General features: G+C 35.9%; 1 protein-coding gene across 1 annotated transcript in view; it reads right to left on the minus strand.

Annotated features, from left to right (window-relative positions):
• The window catches only part of RIMS2 (regulating synaptic membrane exocytosis 2), a 339727-nt gene that overhangs the window by 157283 nt on the left and 164280 nt on the right, over nucleotides 1-18164 (minus strand). Inside the window, exons 13-14 of the mRNA XM_064442256.1 lie at nucleotides 12823-12979; nucleotides 7780-7896 (exon numbers count right to left, since the gene is read on the minus strand). Of these exons, the coding sequence (XP_064298326.1) occupies nucleotides 7780-7896; nucleotides 12823-12979 (274 nt within the window). The remainder of the gene's footprint in view (nucleotides 1-7779; nucleotides 7897-12822; nucleotides 12980-18164) is intronic.

Consider the following 18164-nt stretch of genomic DNA (forward strand, 5'->3'; position numbering starts at 1 on the left):
CATACCCAACTTTCAGTTGGCTAATAGCCAGTCTAAAACACTTAAAATCATAATGTAAATAAATCATAATGTAGTAAAGTCATTAAGCTTTGCATCGCCTATGTGCAAAAGAACTCCAGAAATGTTCCAGATCTGCATCTAAAATAAAAACATCTTTTGAGCTGTTCATGAAAAGTATGACCTTATATGCACATGTAGACGGGAATGCTCAGAAGACCATGGAGACATAGGCAAGGTTTAGATACAGCAGATTTTTAAAAAGACAAAAGAACTCCAAGATACCTTTTTTTGGCAACCTTCCCTTAGATTTCTAGCCTTTTACCACACATCCCTTACTTGCTACATTATAGCAGTCAATGACAGAAGTATATCAAATGAGGGTATGGCAAAATGAAAATATTAATCTGCATCCTCACAGATTTCTGAAACGTTACATATTTTGTTACAGATAGCATAGACAGAAAATTTGCAGCAGCAACTCATTTCATTTATATTAAAATAATTAAATTAGTCTGATAAGGCAGCACTATAGTTTTTGCAATATTATCATTAATGTGTACACACACACACCCGCACATCCCCCCACACACACCCCTGCATCAGGTGAAAACAGATTTCTGCTATTCTGACAAGAATATTCTGGATGTATAGGCAAACATGATAACCTTCCTTTTCTAAAGTGAAGAGAAAACGATGCCTTAAAATTTTCTGATATCACACATCTATTTGTCCATTTCCTTACACCTTCATAAAAATTCAATGAACTATGAGGGTAACAAAACAGATCAGTGATTTAGTCACCAACTAGATTGCCTAATTGGAAGTACTTAGTGTCCAGGAAGAGGCTTGGCATACCAGAACAGACTCAGAAGCACTCTTGAAAACACACACACATGCACAGAGTGCCTCACTTGAACCATCCATGGCATACCTTTCTGTTCTTCCTACTCTGCAAGAGGAGCTTAACTTGGTCTTTGCTGCTTGGGATATTTCATTCAATAGTAAAGATGAGGCATTAGAAGATAATGTATTCCTTTTAATTTTCATTCTCTGTGACCAGGTCCCACAATTTGATTATCATTCCAGCTTCCCTATTAGAGTGGGAAGTTGTCTGCCAAGTATTTGTGTGGAAAGGATGAAGTACTGCAGTACTATTACATCCTGACAATCTTGTGCTTATTGGAATATCCATAAATAATTCTGAATGCAAATCAAGACTTTCTGTTCCACTGTTAGAGACTGCAAGAATCAAACTCAGTTGACGCAACAAACTTTTATCATCCTATTACTATTTTATCTATTCTGATAGTCAGCTTTTTCCAATGTATTATCTGATTGTAAGTTTAGTAATACATTGTATCATTGGCAACACTACTGTCCTCCATTTTTATTAATAATCTTTTATACTTTTTCAATGGAAACAGCAAATTAAATGTATGACAAATATGAAATTATTAAGATTGCTAAAAAGTAAATATAATTTTTTACTGGTAAGAATTTGCCTTTATCTAGCCAAATACTCCCAAACTTTTCAAGTTACAATTTTCTGAAAATCTAGCAACATGAAAAAATGTGTATTAGCCTAATGAGACTGCAGAGTAAGAAATAGGTGATTCTTTGGGTCGATTAGTCAGAAATTTAGGGGGAAAAGAGACTTTGAAAGTGGTAGAAGGGAAAAGAAAGAGGGCTGGCATATGAAATTTAGGGTAAATACTGTGGGAAGGAATTAAGTTAAAAACTGGGCCTGAGATCAAGTTAGGACTGCAAGACTGAGTGCAGAATTGCTCAAGGGAAGAGGAGGCTGGAACTAATAAAATGATGTGGCTTCAGGGAAAAGATGTGCTATACTTCCTATTAGCAGCTTACTCGTTCCAACAATAGTAACAAACTACTCCAACTAGTTACTGTTTCCAAACAAGTGAGGACAGTGATATGGTTCTAAAAGTTTAGATTCTCATCTGAATAAAGCAGAAGTTAATGTGCCCTGTGGTAGAATGTTTTCCGTGTTGCTTCATAAACACCTGGGAAATCACACCTAAAAGCTACATAAATAAAATGTGAAGTCAGGATTTCAACCTTTAGAAAATGGCAAATGCCATTCAAGAATAAAACATTGCTTATGTAATTTCCCCTGCTATATTTCATAGAAAAGATTAATGGAATAGATTTATTTAATAGTTTAGGTTTTCCAAAGGACAACAAATTTTCTTCACATATAAACATCAACGGTTTTTCCACTGATAGATAATGGTATGGATGCTTTTTGTCACATCAATTGTATAGAAATCCCTGCTTATTTCCTGGGATAGATGAAATCCTAGACATATTCCAACTGATTGCAATTGACAGTTTGAAGACTTTAGCAGTGAAACAATAGCAATGATCAGCACAGGATTTGTGAACCGACACGTAATTAATCAAGATGACTCTCAACAAGAAAATCAGTATCACATTATCACAGTGCTCTGCATAATATATTTTAAGTTCTTGTTCCAAAATGATAACACTGAAGTGCATTTTATTTTGAGGAATGTATCTTATGAGATTTCGTTGTTTGTTTATTTTTTAATCTGGCTCAAAGGCTCTAAATCATGAGACCTTACAGATGTAGCTACATTTGCAAGACTGCACTTCTTTTTCCACCTTCTTACTCCATCCCTTTGTTGGAGGTTACCATCCTTCAGCAAATGCATGGAGGCACCAGGTGGGTGTTGTAGATAACTGTGCAATTTAATGGTGGTTTCACCATGAAGTAAAGTGCCCACTGTAAATAACAGTGGCTAAAGGGTAAACACTCTCCTTTCTGCCATCCTTACTGCAAGGCTAAAACATGGCAGTGTGCTCAGACTGCAATCCCTTCTACAGCTAAATCCATTAGGGCTCATGAGTGAGAGCCCAGGGAGAGGAAATTGTATTTGGCAACATTATAAGTAACTGAAAACCGAATCTGCAGGATTCTGAAAACAGGGAGCGTCGGACAGTCTTATTTATAGGAAATGCTGCTGGTACAATCTCTAGTATGTTTTTGACTTGCGATTGTAGGCATAGATATGCAAAATAATTAGGAAGTGTAATACACTATTAATGCACATGGTAAGATTTTGAAAGGAGAAAAAGAATTTAAAGAAATGCTGCAATTTTTGAGATTTAAGTTAATGCAAATATTTCATAACATACCTGTAAGCAAATTCTCAGAAATGCATTTCTTTTACTTTACTAGGTATTTGAAGAGGCAAAGAAACAATGGTGTTGCATACCCACATATGAGTATGTACCCATATGACATACATAACCAAAAATTGAAAATATTATAGCAGAATTTCCACATAAAGCATCAGGTACCCTTTATAATACCTTTGTATCTGTAATATGCACTTATATGATCATACTGTAAATTATTAACTAAATAATAAATGACTACTTAATTGCATATTATTCAGCTGTGTATTTAATAAAGAATGTAGAAAAAATTTATCTGTTATTTTTTCTGCTTTTTACAGTGGTGCAATGTCTCAAAAAACTGTTTTCCTAATTTGACCTAATCTGGCACTTGGCTATTAAAAATGTTGGATTAGGAGCCTGCTACTTATTGATAAAGCAACTGCCAGTGTAAAATGACTTTTAGAAATGTAGAATTTATATTGCTCTTGGCCACATTTAATTTTGTATTAAATAATGGAAGCAGATAATTAAATGGCATCTTATCTAACATGCAGCAGACTCATGGTAGTGAATTATTTTGGTCTTCACTCGTTTGATTAGAGTAACCAGAATTTTTGGCATGTATTTTGGCATTCACTTTAAGACATGTTTAAAAAAACCCCTTTATTTCAACTGCATGAAACAAATGAAGTGTTCAACAGAAAGTCTGTATTCAAATGTGCTAATGAAATCCTCCCTCAGTAATAATGGTGTGACAGTCGTGCTAGTCCCAGGATATCAAGATATCATATTTGAAGTGATTTAAAGATAATGGATAATATTTCTTTAAATAATCATAGCTATGACTACCCCATTACTTCAACATAGCAGATAATAACTTTTGTTCTTTGAAATGGAAACTATGCAATAGTCCTGATGAAGGCACAGTGGACTCAAAGTTTAACTTGCTTTTTCTCTCTTATTTTCTTGTTCTTGCCTAGTAGAAAAACATTTATACTTCAGTTTTCTTATATGTTTCCACTGCAAGACGGTTTGAGTTAGGCGTTCTCTGAATGCTCTGGCCTACTATATCTATGTGAAAATCACCATTAAAAATTTCATGTGTCAGGGAGAGCACATCTAAGATAAAGAATATAGTCAGATGAAGAGTTGCTAAATAGAATCCAAACTGGTTAGAGCTGTGGGCCCGAGTACAATTTCCTTACGCCGCTTGGTGTTTGTTGTTAACTGCTGATACATCTTTCAAAAAGCAATACGCAGGTATAGTTTTGGCTGATGTCTTGTTTTTGCAACTATGCTAAGATGCTCACATTGTTCCTCTAATTTACCTAATTATATTGATAGCTTAAATATAAAAATACAAAACCAGATCAAAGCTGGCTGTTTCCAGCATTTTCTCTATAGTTTGATTAGTTTCAGTTTCTGAAGTGAGGTAAAAATCTGCTTTAGAGGGTTTATTAAAACATGTCAAACTGAAGTTTACAAGGTTATCCTGGTACAGATAAAAGATCTTATGGAACTTGGGGCTGCATTAGGTCACAAGCATTCATATTTCTTTCCATTACAAATTTAGGCTATTTCATAAAAGCGTGTGGGTGTTTGCAAAAGAACTCCTCACATTTTGACAACAATGAACTAGTATATCTATATTAAATATATGGTTTACAAATTAACTTGATTTCCCACTTCAAGTTACCAGCATACACAGTACAATTCTGACATTTTTGATAATAAAGCAACAGATACAAATTTTAACTGTAACTTTACCCTGCCCATGAAAATCAGTATATGATTTGGTAGCAAAGTTCGACATATCAAAAGGCTTGGTGTTTGAATCAAAATTATCTCAAATTAAATTTTAAAAAATCTATGTTTTTTTTATTTTTAAAAATACTTCTATTTTCACTTCTAACTATGCATCCTATTTTGAAGGAATGGTTACATTGCCATTAGACTTGAGGTCATTAGCCATTTTTGTATTTGGTTTCAACTAACTCAATAGTGCTGTATACCTTAGAGAACTTTAATTATCTAGAAAAGGAAGGAATGGATTTTCTTACTCATATTTTCAGTCATATTTTAACTTAGCAACTGAGCATGTCTACATGAAGGTACTTTTTCAAAGTCCGTTTTTTGCAAACAGCTCCAAGGGCAAAATGGACCATGGAAACAACAAACCATCAGAACTGTGGGAAAGCGAAGTGTGATTTTTTTTTCAGAGGTAAGTGTGGAACAAAACAAGGATAAAAAGTAGAGAGATTATAAACCTGTACAAAGGTTCAGTTTTCCCATTTCTCCAAACTGCCTGCAGTTCCAGCAGTTTTCAGAATCAATACCATTAAAGAGGTACTTTAGGGACTTGTGCCCTTGTTTTACATTATGTAACACAGACAATATCAAAAATATTCACTAACAAAATTTGAAGTCAAATAATCTTTCCATTCATAAAACCACTGTCAAACTAACAATGAATATAAAACATGATAAAAGGTTGGGAATCATCTTTTTTAATTCTCTTAAGTGTTGCCTAAACCCAATGCACTTTGGAGACTGTAAGTTGCAATAGAGGCACAATTAGTCAACAATCTGATTACACAGGCAACCACTCACCATGTAGGAGCGGAACTTGTGTGTGTTTTGGGAAATACAGACCACATATAAACCTGCGTTCAAAGATTCAGAGCACACCTGAGCATTAAACACCTATTCATCTAGAATGGTCATGTGAAAATTCAATCACCAACAACTTTCTGACATAGTTTTTTTGACATATTCTAAAAAACCAATTCTCTTTCTCTAAATCAAGCCAGCCCAGTAGGTGTTATTTGACTGAAGTGATAGGGGAAGATTGCAGTGCTGTACTTCAAGCCACCTTTCGCTGCTATGCATTTGCCTGGGAGGCAGCAAGCAAACTCGCACAGTGAACAAACCCAGGAGCATGCCATAGGGGATATGCAGGCTCTAAGGACAAGTTTAGATCCTATTTCAGGATAACTGGTCTAAATAGCAACATAATACTACCCCAAATGCTTCTTGTAAGGAAACAGCTCAGAATCCTTAAGGTATTGCTTTCTGTATGACAATCAGATAGCTTCGTGAGCCAACTAAGTAGCATTCTCCTTTCTATAACTTAAATAGAAATATTAAAGAGTTTAATGCAAAAAAGAGGTTCACCTATGATCTATTACACTTATAGGGAATACAGTTAATATTCTGGATGATAAATACTTGATTGTTTTTCAATATCTTAATTTTTTTGCCCATTTGACTTTTTTGGCCAAACTCAATTACAAATCACTTGAGTAGAGATGCTTTTCTCTTTTTTTCCTTTTGGTACTCTTTTTTCTAACTTACCTAAGTAGGAACAATTAATATTTTTTTTTTCTGAAGAATTTTGTCTTGCATTCCTTAAAATCCTTGATCATCACATTAATGTTCTTTTAAGACATATCCACCTTTTCTGTTCAATATTGCTAACAAATGCCACTGATTTCTTAAATTCTTTGAATTATAGTTAACAGCACCATTTATGTGCTTTGATGTAGCTTAAGGAATAACCTGTAATAATCATCTGTGAAAGTATTAACTTCAAATACTAGTCACATAGCACTCAATAAGATTACAAAATATATCTATATTACTCCTTGCTATATGCAATTATGAAATGGGATAATATCTGGCAATCATTCCTCTCTGATTATAATGTGCAGGTTTTCAACTTCGTGTAATAAGAAGCTGGAAGATTTTCAAAATTAAGGGTAAAAAATGTTTTTTCTTTTGATTTTCTGACCTAAATACAATGGGGTAGGTAAGGTCTTATCAATTTTATTTTTTTTACAGTCACAAAAGCACTATTACAATTAATTCAGCCAAATTAACTACATTAGCGAACTATTGCCTGCAATTCTTTTTTACATCATTAGAATTCATAGAGGTTGCTACAGCTCTGCTCACTCTTTGGGAAGTTCCATTAGGCAAAACATAAGTCATGGTAAGACGTCTCATTGCTTTGCGCCAACACAAAGACCTCAATTTCATTCTAACACACATTGCTGTAACCCTTTTTTTGTCTTTCTATAGAAAAATGGCTCATAAAGTCGAGAAAAGACAAACACAGTGCTAGCATATACTTTTGTTATGTCTATGGATTGCATTGCACTGTATCCAATGGGAGCATTACATTAATACTGGGCTGAAAGTACCCAGTGTTATGCCTCTTTATTCAGCAGTGAAAATGACCAAAACTACTGTTTTTTTTAAATATTTTTTAAAATATTTTTAAAAAAAATATTCAACATTTAAAGAATAGATTAATATACTATATTAAAATATTTTTATAGAAAAGGACTACTAACTCTTTTGTATTGTACAGTTTCTTATAGATGTTTCAGATTCCCTCTTGGCAAAGATACACTAATGTGACAGTTTTGTCAGCCTTGTGTGCACTGTATATTTTTAATGTATGTCACCCAATCAGTAAATAAATGAGTAGGGAAATACTCATCTGTGGGATTAGGTAAGTAATTTTGCTATTTACTTTAGTGATCTACCATGCTGAAGTAATTCATGTTGATGAGTGTAGGCTACAGCTGTTTCTAATTCCAGTCACATATTTACCTCTCTCTGTCCGGGGAGTAGTGGTCATCTATAACACGGTGTCTATCCATTCGGTTCAAGGTATTGTAATGCGCAGGAGTAGATCGAGTCCCTCGTGGTCCCTGATCCACATTCCGACTAAAGATAAAAGACATCAGATTCTGAGTTCTGGGTGCGCCTGGACCACATCCCCTCACTGGTTTGTACCGACAATTATTAAAAAACATGGTAGTAACAAGATGTGTTAGCTGACCTGTCTTTTGTGTGCTTTTACTCTCACATAATTTTAAATCTCATGGTAAAAAATTTTCTCCTACAGAAAAGGGTGCTAAGTCCATGCTAGGGATAGTTTGTTGTTTTTTTTTTTTTTGTTTCAATGTTTGTTCTGGAAATGAAAGGATAATTTTGTTTTTTAATAAAAAAGGTTAATTTTAGCCAATATTTCATTAGTTTTTTCAGAATAGTACCTTCAACAAAAATTTTCCTTCTAGCTGAAACAAACACTGTAAAGTACTTCCCATGAGATCTTGAGTTTGGCCATACTGTAAAGATGTAAACTCTAGTAAAACACAGTGAGGACTTCTGGCTGTTAGGGTAGAGTGCAGCCTGTTAAAAACACTGTCATCTGAATTAAACAGCTGGTTATTTTGCACTGGAAAGTTTATTCTGTAATCTCACTAGAATGAGAGTCTGAAAAAGACAGCATTGTTTAATTAGGTGTAAGTGGTACATATAGTGCAGGCTTCGTTAAAGCCAGCAGTGTGCCCAGGTGGCCAAGAAGGCCAGCAGCATCCTGGCTTGTATCAGGAATAGTGTGGCCAGCAGGAGCAGGGAGGTGTTCATGTCCCTGTACTCGGCACTGGTGAGGCCGCACCTCAAGTACTGTGTGCTGTTTTGGGCCCCTCACTACAAGAAAGACATTAAGTTGCTGGAGCGTGTCCAGAGAAGGGCAACGAAGCTGGTGACGGGTCTAGAGCACAAGTCCTATGCGGAGCGGCTGAGGGAGCTGGGGTTATTTAGCCTGGAGAAAAGAAGGCTGAGGGGGAGACCTTATCGCTCCCTAGAACTACCTGAAAGGAGGTCGTAGTGAGGTGGGTGTTGGTCTCTTCTCCCAAGTCACTAGTGATAGAATGAGAGGAAATGGCCTCAAGTTGTGCTGGGGGAGGTTTAGATCGGATATTAAGAAAACTTCCTTCACCAAAAGGTTTGTCAAGCATTGGAAGAGGCTGCCCAGGGAAGTGGTTGAGTCACCATCCCTGGAGGTATTTAAAAGACATGTAGCTGTGGTGCCTAGGGACACGGTTTAGTGGTGCACTTGGCAATGCCAGGCTAATGGTTGGACTTGATGGTCTTAAAAGGCTTTTTGAACCTAAATGATTCTATGATTCTAATCACCTTTACAGTCTGGTACTATTTGAGACCAACGATTGCTTTACTTGCTTTAACCATTAATACCTACTGATACACACTAACTTCACTTTTTCTGCTCTGTAAAACAAATCCACAAGAACAGGAAGATAGAAATACAACAGTTAACTGTAATAATTATTAGATAATTAAAGCAAAATTGTTTTGTATATATTTGAAATAACAGTTTGAATGCTTCCCTCCACACAAATTCAAATTTTAGACCAATAAATTCTTCTGCCTCCTGTCCTTTCCTGCAGTCTTCCCTAACATGGGCCTCTACTATTTTTGTTTTACTTTTATACCTTCAGTTCCTGTGTCCTTCCTTGTCACTTTGTCTACCCTTTTGATACCTGTCATCCTTATCCTTCATCATTTGACAGTCCCTGATTAGTGTTAACTTGTATGTGTATCCTTCACTGCTGCTTCCATGCTATTGTTTATTTCTGCATATAAGTCTTATTAACATGTTGCACTACACATAAACTTTTGCCTTCAGCTCTACTTCATTTCTCATAAAGCATTTCTCCACTCTGGCTTTCATGAAGCCAAATATAAAGTTTATTCTGGAGAGTAAACTTTATATTTGCCATATTAAAAGTGAACGTAATTCTTTCTACCTTATTCTCTACAAGTCTTTCCTGCAATATCTTCTCTGTACAAGTTTTAACCCCCTTATTTATACCAAAACGATAGAAAATCCAGTATAGCCTTTACCCTGCTATTGGACTATTTCCTATATATATTTGTACTCTAAACCAGGCATTGACAGGGCTCCTCTGCTGTTTGTTAACTTTTTGCTTTTCCCAACACCAATTCTCGTTCCTTCTTTCTGAATTCTAATTTCTGCCTGACCCTTTTCCTAAGGGTCTCTCTTTTTGTTCAGGTTTAAAAAAAAAAACAAACTTGTTTTTTTCTGTCTATAGTATTATCATCTTATTTTACTCATCTCTTCTTTTGACTTAAATGTTTCAGCTTTCTCAAGCTGTCATTTCTTTCCAAAACTTCCCAAAGCTCTGACCTTTGCTGCCTGCCCACACAATCAAAACGCCTGCCTAAACTCTGACTATAAGCCTTACTCCTGAAAACTTGGTATCATCCTGTCTGTTCAAATAATTTTCAATAAGATGGTGTTATTGGCACATAGTTATTGCTCTAAATGAATAATTTCTTCTTTAAATTTCTGAATTATATCAGTTTCTGACTTCATGCTGATTTTTAACAACCTACACAACTGTATTTCTTCTACTTCAAAGTGTTACTACTATTTCAGTTCTGTTTCACTCTGCTAAGGATGCCTTTGTCAGCCAGATTTACTATTTAACAGAGAATGACGTACTTTCTCCAATGAAATTTGTTTTATAAGAAAAGTTGCTTTCACAACATATATCTTCACTCCTTTGGAACTTTCTTGCAGCTGACAGAACATGTATGGAGCAACCAAATAACAGGTAAAATGGTGAAAAGGTATGATTATAGGTGGTGATGATAGAGAATAATGAGCACCCTACTAGATTTCCCACACCGTTTCAGCTTAGCCACTTTCTATAGTCACCTTCATCTTGCTTTTCCAAATGCACAGTTTTAGAAAAAGCTAAACATGATGTTGTTCAGTGCCTGCTGCAGTCTAAACTCCATTCTCATCCACAGAGAGAATAACAGCCCATTAAATATGTTAGCTAAAAACATTACAAAAGTAGAAACAATTTCTTGTCAACTACTATGCAACGTGGATTTGGTGGAATTTATTAACAAAATTCAGTAGAAGGACTGAGACTGCAAAATGCTTTCTAAGATACAACAGCAACTTGCACTTCCATGGCCCAAGAGCTCCTGCCTGCAGAGGCATCAATCAGTAATTGGGAGGTCTCGGGTGTGCAGTATGCTTACTGCACTTAGAACATATCTATAGCAGCACACGCGTAACAAACTCAACACGGTGCAGCTGTGATTAATAACGGTTATAGCTTTGCTGAGTACACCTGGATTTTCATTAGAATTAAAAAAGACATTTCTGTAACCTAAGGATTATGCTTTTGTTCTACAAACTCTCAGATTCTGGCAACCCAATCCTCTGGGCTCGACAAGTCCTCAGAGAAATTATTTGGTGTGTGGGCAGGGAAATATTACATAAATAATGCATTTGATTATGACATTGTAGGAAACAGCTGAAACATTTTTTCTCTGCAAGTTTAAAATCATATTTAAAAATTTAGCTTTAGGAAAGTCAGGAAGCAAGAAATATTTCATACATGTAAAGAAATTCAAAACTAGAAGAAAATGAAAAGAAGGTTTTTGAATGTTGTTAGACAAGTGTTAATTACTAGCTTGGGTAAAAGTTCTGCCCAAAACGCACACAATATGCACGCACACACAAAACCACAAACGCACACACAAAACCACAAACACACACAAACAGATTTTGCTCACATTTATGTCTCTATCCAAGACAAATAACCCCAGGAGACTGAGCATAGGCAGTTACTTAGACTGAGATCAGTATAGTAGAAATCAGAATAGGCCACTCTGTGTCTACTGTTTATGTTGCATTTAAAGGCAGGCTGCATTTATGCATGGTTTTAGATTTCAAGTAGCAGCTTAGCATTTCTGCCTGTTAGCTGTCTGTGATTATATGGGAGAATTTTGGATCCTAATACCTCACTAATGCAAAAGTTTGTCATTTAGTCTGTTTTTCTTAGAGAAAATGGTAAGTAAACACATAAGTAAGAGAATATGAAGTAAAGAGAATTTTAAGCTAACAAAAAGAACAAAGATAAAAGAAAGGAAAGCAGAACACAAGAGAATCAGAATGGCTGTAGAGAAAGGGATAGACACATGTACCTGACAGGAAGTATTGGATACCAGATCTTCAGTATTAAATGGGAATTGTGAACAACATGGGCAAAGAAAATAACTTCCCCTTTTATTCCAGCTGAATGACACCAGCTGGAAACCTACCCATACACAGTGACAAAAATGCTGGAAAACAGGCTTAATTCCCCTTTACATCTATCCTTCTGCTTCCTCTTAAGAAAGCTTATCGATGCAGGAAAACTCTTAATTCTGGCTTAAACAGTATATTCAATCAAGTAGTACTCATTATCCAAAATGGTTAGCTGTTGGAAGAAAAGTCCTGATCTTTGTTTCACAATGTAAATAGTTATCAGAGGCCTTCTAAGATCAGGATTTGACATTTTTCAGTACAAAATTGTATATGTGTTAATTTATTCTTGATGCTTTAAAAGTTTGAAAAAAAAATAGTAGAAAGCAAGCTACTATGGGCAGGAAGTATGGCTTTTCCAGATCCTTAATTCTACACAGACAAAAGGGTTGAAAACAGCCACCAACAAATGAATTCTAAGAAAATGTCAAACCATCACGTGGCACTTTCTAAATAGCTCTTGAAAATGAAAATCTGGATAAATATTTTTCTTTCCTTAGATTGGAATGCACTGATATTTGATGAAAAATAAGACAAAATCGTGTCAATTTTTGCACATCAGTGTAATGTAAGAAAAAACATTATTGGCTTTACATAATTTCATGAGATCTAACTAATTCATTGTCATTTTGAGTGTCTGAAGAGTCTTTCCAGTATTGTTAACAGGATCAATACCACTTAAATTTATATACCTGCATAGTTAAATAACATTTTACCTTTGTGGGGGAGGGACACTGGGAGACCACGATCTGGTCCGTCCTATACTATCTCCACGGTGAGGGGACCCTGATCGAGAGCAATGATTAGATGACATAACTTGTTCTGGCACTGATAGCGTTGAACTTTGAAGATCTCTCCCATTGTGTCGATAATCTAAAAAGAAATGCAAATATTCAATGAATCTGAAATTGCACTCATTAATTTCCTACCGTATCTGTAGTAGTTAGAAGCACGGTAAAAAATGGAACTTGATCAAGAACGTTATCATGTCTTCTTCTTGGTTTTTGTAATAAAAAATACATACGTAAAGTTGATTCCTGTTCTTATGCTTAATTTAAGTACAGCTATAGTTCCTATAGTTATACCTTAAAAGTATAGAAATAAATTGCCGTGCACCAAACTGGGGATTTATAATAACCAAAATATCCAAATTTACCATTTATTTGTGGTCAATATGATGCATTAATAATCAAACTAATAAAACTTATGTTTTTCCTTAGAATAACATACAAAATTGATTATTGCATGTTGACTTAAAATTGTGTTGTGACGATTATCTATAATGTACTTCAAACAGAAATGTCCATAGTTAAATCCTAATCCAAAGTTCAGTTTAAGACTTTGGGATAGGAAACTACTACAGGGTTAAATATAGAGTGTGGGTTCAAGAAAGATTCGTATTTCAGAAACAATTAAAGTAACAATGACACAGTGTAATCAGATTTCACTCACAGTTCTGAACTTAAACAACATGATTCTTTCACAAACATATGAGCTAAGGCCATGCAGACACCTGCTTACATCCTGGACCTAATCTTGAACTAGGATAATAGAAGGAGTAAATGGTCTAAGCAAAAGCCTTCCCAGTTGCCATCACTTAAAAGGCTACCACATGGACATTTTACATAAGCTTTTAAGAAAACTCTTTTTAAAAAGATAGTTGTGTTAAAGTGACGGTCTCCATCTAATTGAAAAAGTTGAATTCACTGTCCCAGGGTACAATACTCGCTGTGAAAAAAAGATGTCACATATACAGAAATTTCAGAGAAGTTTCCACAAATTTTGTGAAGATCAAATTAATATACAATGATAAGAAATGGAAGAATTGCAAATCTTCATCTGATGATAATGTTCTGCAGAAATAGGTCTTCAGACAGCTCCTAGTGGCATGACAACTGATATACATGACTTTTTGTTCTGAAGACAGTAACCAAGTAAAGACATTTAGGGAGATCCACCTGGCACTGGAAACATTCTGTCTCATAAGACTGTAATTCGTTTCCCATAAGAATCTTCTGAAAGCCCAAGAGTATTTGGTGTTCTACTCCAGATTTTTCATAGTTTTCTTCCTGGAAAATGTTCAGCAAGCATCTAAGCAAAGCCTCATTAATTCAGTCATTTTATGGTTCCAAGAACGTTCGATACTTCTAAGTATTCACATTCATTGTATGGCCTTAGGACCAAGGATATATATGAACCACTATAATTCATAAATAACTTCCACCTCCTACATTTAGGTGTAAGCTGCTTTCTGTGTGTGTGCATATGTGGAGGCACACGGGAAAAATAGCACATCATCATTACAGTACATTAATAACAATGTTGAGGATCAGCTACTCTCTCACTTCAGAGCAATCAAGTCATGTTACATGTAGTCTCAGTTGAGAGTGAGTAACTACAGGCTTTTATCCCATGTATGAAGTACACCTACTAGCGTGCACACTGATAAAACATATAAGGACCAGTGCAACACAGTGCTGGATGAAATCACCAAAGGAGAGACAGGGAAATTTTATCTGTGTTTGAAACAGGGTGTTGTTCACTAATGAGAAAAGTATGGAAGATGTCTGAATAAAGTTTTTGCAAGGCAATCTGGAAATTCTTTAATCCAAAGAGAAAGAGCTAAAATAACAGCTGAAAGCTCAATAATGTTAAAATAAAAAAAAGTAACAAAGCAATAACAAAGTTCTTAATTAAGCAAATCCATGAGATATTTGCCAGTTTTATACACTAAACAAATATTGTCCTTAATACAAAAATAATGCACAGAGAACTTCTTATTGATAAAATCAGCATTTATGGAGAAAGAAGGGAGAGGATATACGAGAGATTTATTTTAATTTGCCCGGAAGCTGGAAGAACATGAAATCCACAGCAGAGTACAGAGAGGCAGAAAAATAAAGAGGATCATTTTGCAGGTTATTTGAAGACTGATCAAGAGAAATTCTACAGATGAGAAACAGGCAACCAAGGGAATACAAAAGACCTGTGAGGAGCTTTGTAGACCACTATCTGCTACCCCAGAGAGAGTTAAGACCACAAATGAGAGCCCTGCAGACTCTTTTTGGATAGACTAGATTTTCTCTATTCTTAAGTGTTATTTTTTATATTTTACTATTTTTAATTTATGGTATACGTCATTAAGACAAGCTATGTGCTTCACTGAACTGATTAAAAGGCATTGTGTACAGAGTAAGAAATATATGAAAACAACCAGCAGTTATTATGGTATGATATCATACTATATACTGAAATAAAACAATACCCCAAATCCATATTTTCTGCAGAGAAGCCCAAATGAAACTAGGATAATTCAAAAAGGCTTGATTTTTTTACTATGACAATAGGTGATTAATTGAAAACAGTATCCTTACAATGCAAAACACATCTCTTCTAATTTCACAGTGAACAACTTAATCCAACAATGTTTGATATTTTCATTAAAAACCTGAAAAATCTGGAAAATGGTTTATCAGTTATTTTTGCTGGTTACATTAATTGAAAAGTATTGTAAATAGCAACAAGAAATAATCAAATTTCTAAAGATAGTCTTAAAGTGGCAGAAAGGTTTTAATCTTTAAAAGAAAATTTGATACATTTGGGGAAAATATAGTTATATCCAGGAAGGCATAATCTGAAAACACAGTGCATTGTGTCTGTGTGGCAAGGGCTTGGTAGCGGGGGCGGTACACAGGTGACTTCTGTGAGAAGCTGCTAGAAGCTTCCCCCATGTCAGACAGAGCTGATGCCAGATGGCTCCAAGACAGACCCGCCACCGGCCAAGGCCAAGCCCATCAGCAGTGGTGGTAGCACCTTTGGGATAATGTATTTAAGAAGGGGGAACAAAAAGACCCCTGTGCAACAGAAAGTGCAGCTGAAGCAAGGAGTGAGAATATGTGAGAGGAACAACTCTGCAGACACCAAGGTCAGGGAAGAAGGAGGGGGAGGAGGTGCTCCAGGCATTGGAGAAGAGATTCCCCTGCAGCCTGTGGTGAAGATCATGGTGAGGCAGCCCATGGTGGTTAACAGTGGAGCAGATATCCACTGCAGGCCATGGACAACCCCATGCTTGAGCAGGTGGATGTGCCTGAAGGAGTCTGTGACCCTGTGGGAAGCCTGCGCTGGAGCAGGCTCCTGGCAGGACTTGTGGAACTGTGGGGGGCCCCCATTGGAGCAGTTCATGAAGAACAGCAGCCCATGGGAAGGACCCACGTTGGAGAAGTTCGTGGAGGACTGTCTCCCATGGGAGGGACCCCACGCTGGAGCAGGGGAAGAGTGTGAGGAGTCCTCACCCTGAGGAGGAAGAAGTGGCAGAGACAACGTGTGATGAACTGACCCCAACCCCCACTCCCCATTCCCCTGCGCCGCTGGAGATAATCAGGAGTGAAGTTGAGCACAGAAAGAAGGGTGGGGAGAGGGTGTTTTAAGATGTAGTTTTTATTTCTCATTACCCTACTCTGATTTGACTAGCAATAAACTAAATCAGTTTCCCCAAGTTGAGCCTGTTTTGCCCATGAAGCTACCTGGTGAACAATCACCCCGTGCCCCTGTCTCAACCCAGCCTTTCGCTGTATTTTCTCTCCCCTGTCCAGCTGGGGATGGGAGTGATAGAGCAGCTTTGGTGGGCAGCTGGTGCTCAGCCAGGTCAACCCCACACACACATAAGTGAATAGCAAGTTATCAAGAACTTATATATAACGAAATAAAAAACATTACTTACTGTACAAGTTCACATGACAGAATACTGTCTATTACTATCCTAATAATCTATATCTATAGACATAAAAAAACCCAGAGATGGTTCTTAGTGTTCTGCATACACAGGGCACCTATGTAGCATTTAGAGATGAAAAACATAATGAAGAGCAGTAATATGAAGAAATGGGAAAATCCTTTATAAAAAGATCTAACATTTAAATTAGCAGTTTTATACAATATTTGGTATGCACAGACACCAAAGTACAAGGACTATTCTACCTGAATGAACATAGTGAAGGGCAAGGAATTAAATTTAAAAAAAAAAACATAAACAAAAACCTACTCTGTCTAAACAATTCCTAGAAGTGAGAACTAGTAAATCAAGATAATTAAATTTATTAAATCTGTATATATAAACAAAATAATTGTTTTGAAACAAAAAGCCTCCTCCAACTCTAACTTGTTACTGTAGTTGACCACTTGCACATTTGCAACAAATCAAAATATATGGCTATCTAATTAAACTGTCAAGCATAATCCTGATCAAAAATGTTTTACAATAAATTGGAAGCAGACGTGCAATGCTTTTTGGTAACGAACACTGGTAGTGCTTCCTTATAACAATTTCAAAAGGCAGAAACTATCAACACTCCCAATAAATTTGCATCAACAAAACCAGACACATTAAGCTGTGTTGGAAGAAACAGATTAATATTCTCTATGCTTCATTGCCAGAAAATAAACTTTGAAATTTATAACTAATTCACTTAAAATAAAACCTACTATGTTTATAGACTTCCCTTTTTCCAACAGGTCACACACTGAAAAGTAGCAGCTTCAACACACTAACATGAGTTAATTCCAAAGTCATCCTTCAGTTTTGTAAAGTTAATGTAGCTCTCTGCCTTATTTCACACTATGTATTTTCACTAGCTAGGAGTCAAAGCAATATTGAATGCTATCTCATACTGAAAATAACCATATCAGATTTTCACAGAACACAAACTTCTGTGAACATCTGTAGAATTTAATACTTTTATTCAATGAAAGTGTCCATTCTATAAAGTTGCAATACTAGAAAATATTAACGTGTTCATGTGGAGAGAAAGGGGTTTAGGGATAGATTCAGTAAAGTTCTTGGGTTTCTTGAATATAGGCATTATCATTCCAGCACTTCACAGCCACAAAAAAATCTTAGCTGTAAAGGAAAATATTGAAATGAATGCATGAAGAAAATCAGGTATTTCAGAAAAATAAAACTACATGTTGTTAACACAGCCATGTTGATATAGCTCACAGAAGATGCTATGTTTTGCACTTAGTTGGCAAAATCAAGGATGCAAGTAGGGTGCTTCCATCC

This window comes from Phalacrocorax carbo, chromosome 2 (assembly GCF_963921805.1).
Source record: "Phalacrocorax carbo chromosome 2, bPhaCar2.1, whole genome shotgun sequence".
In the NCBI taxonomy this organism is placed as follows: domain Eukaryota; kingdom Metazoa; phylum Chordata; class Aves; order Suliformes; family Phalacrocoracidae; genus Phalacrocorax; species Phalacrocorax carbo.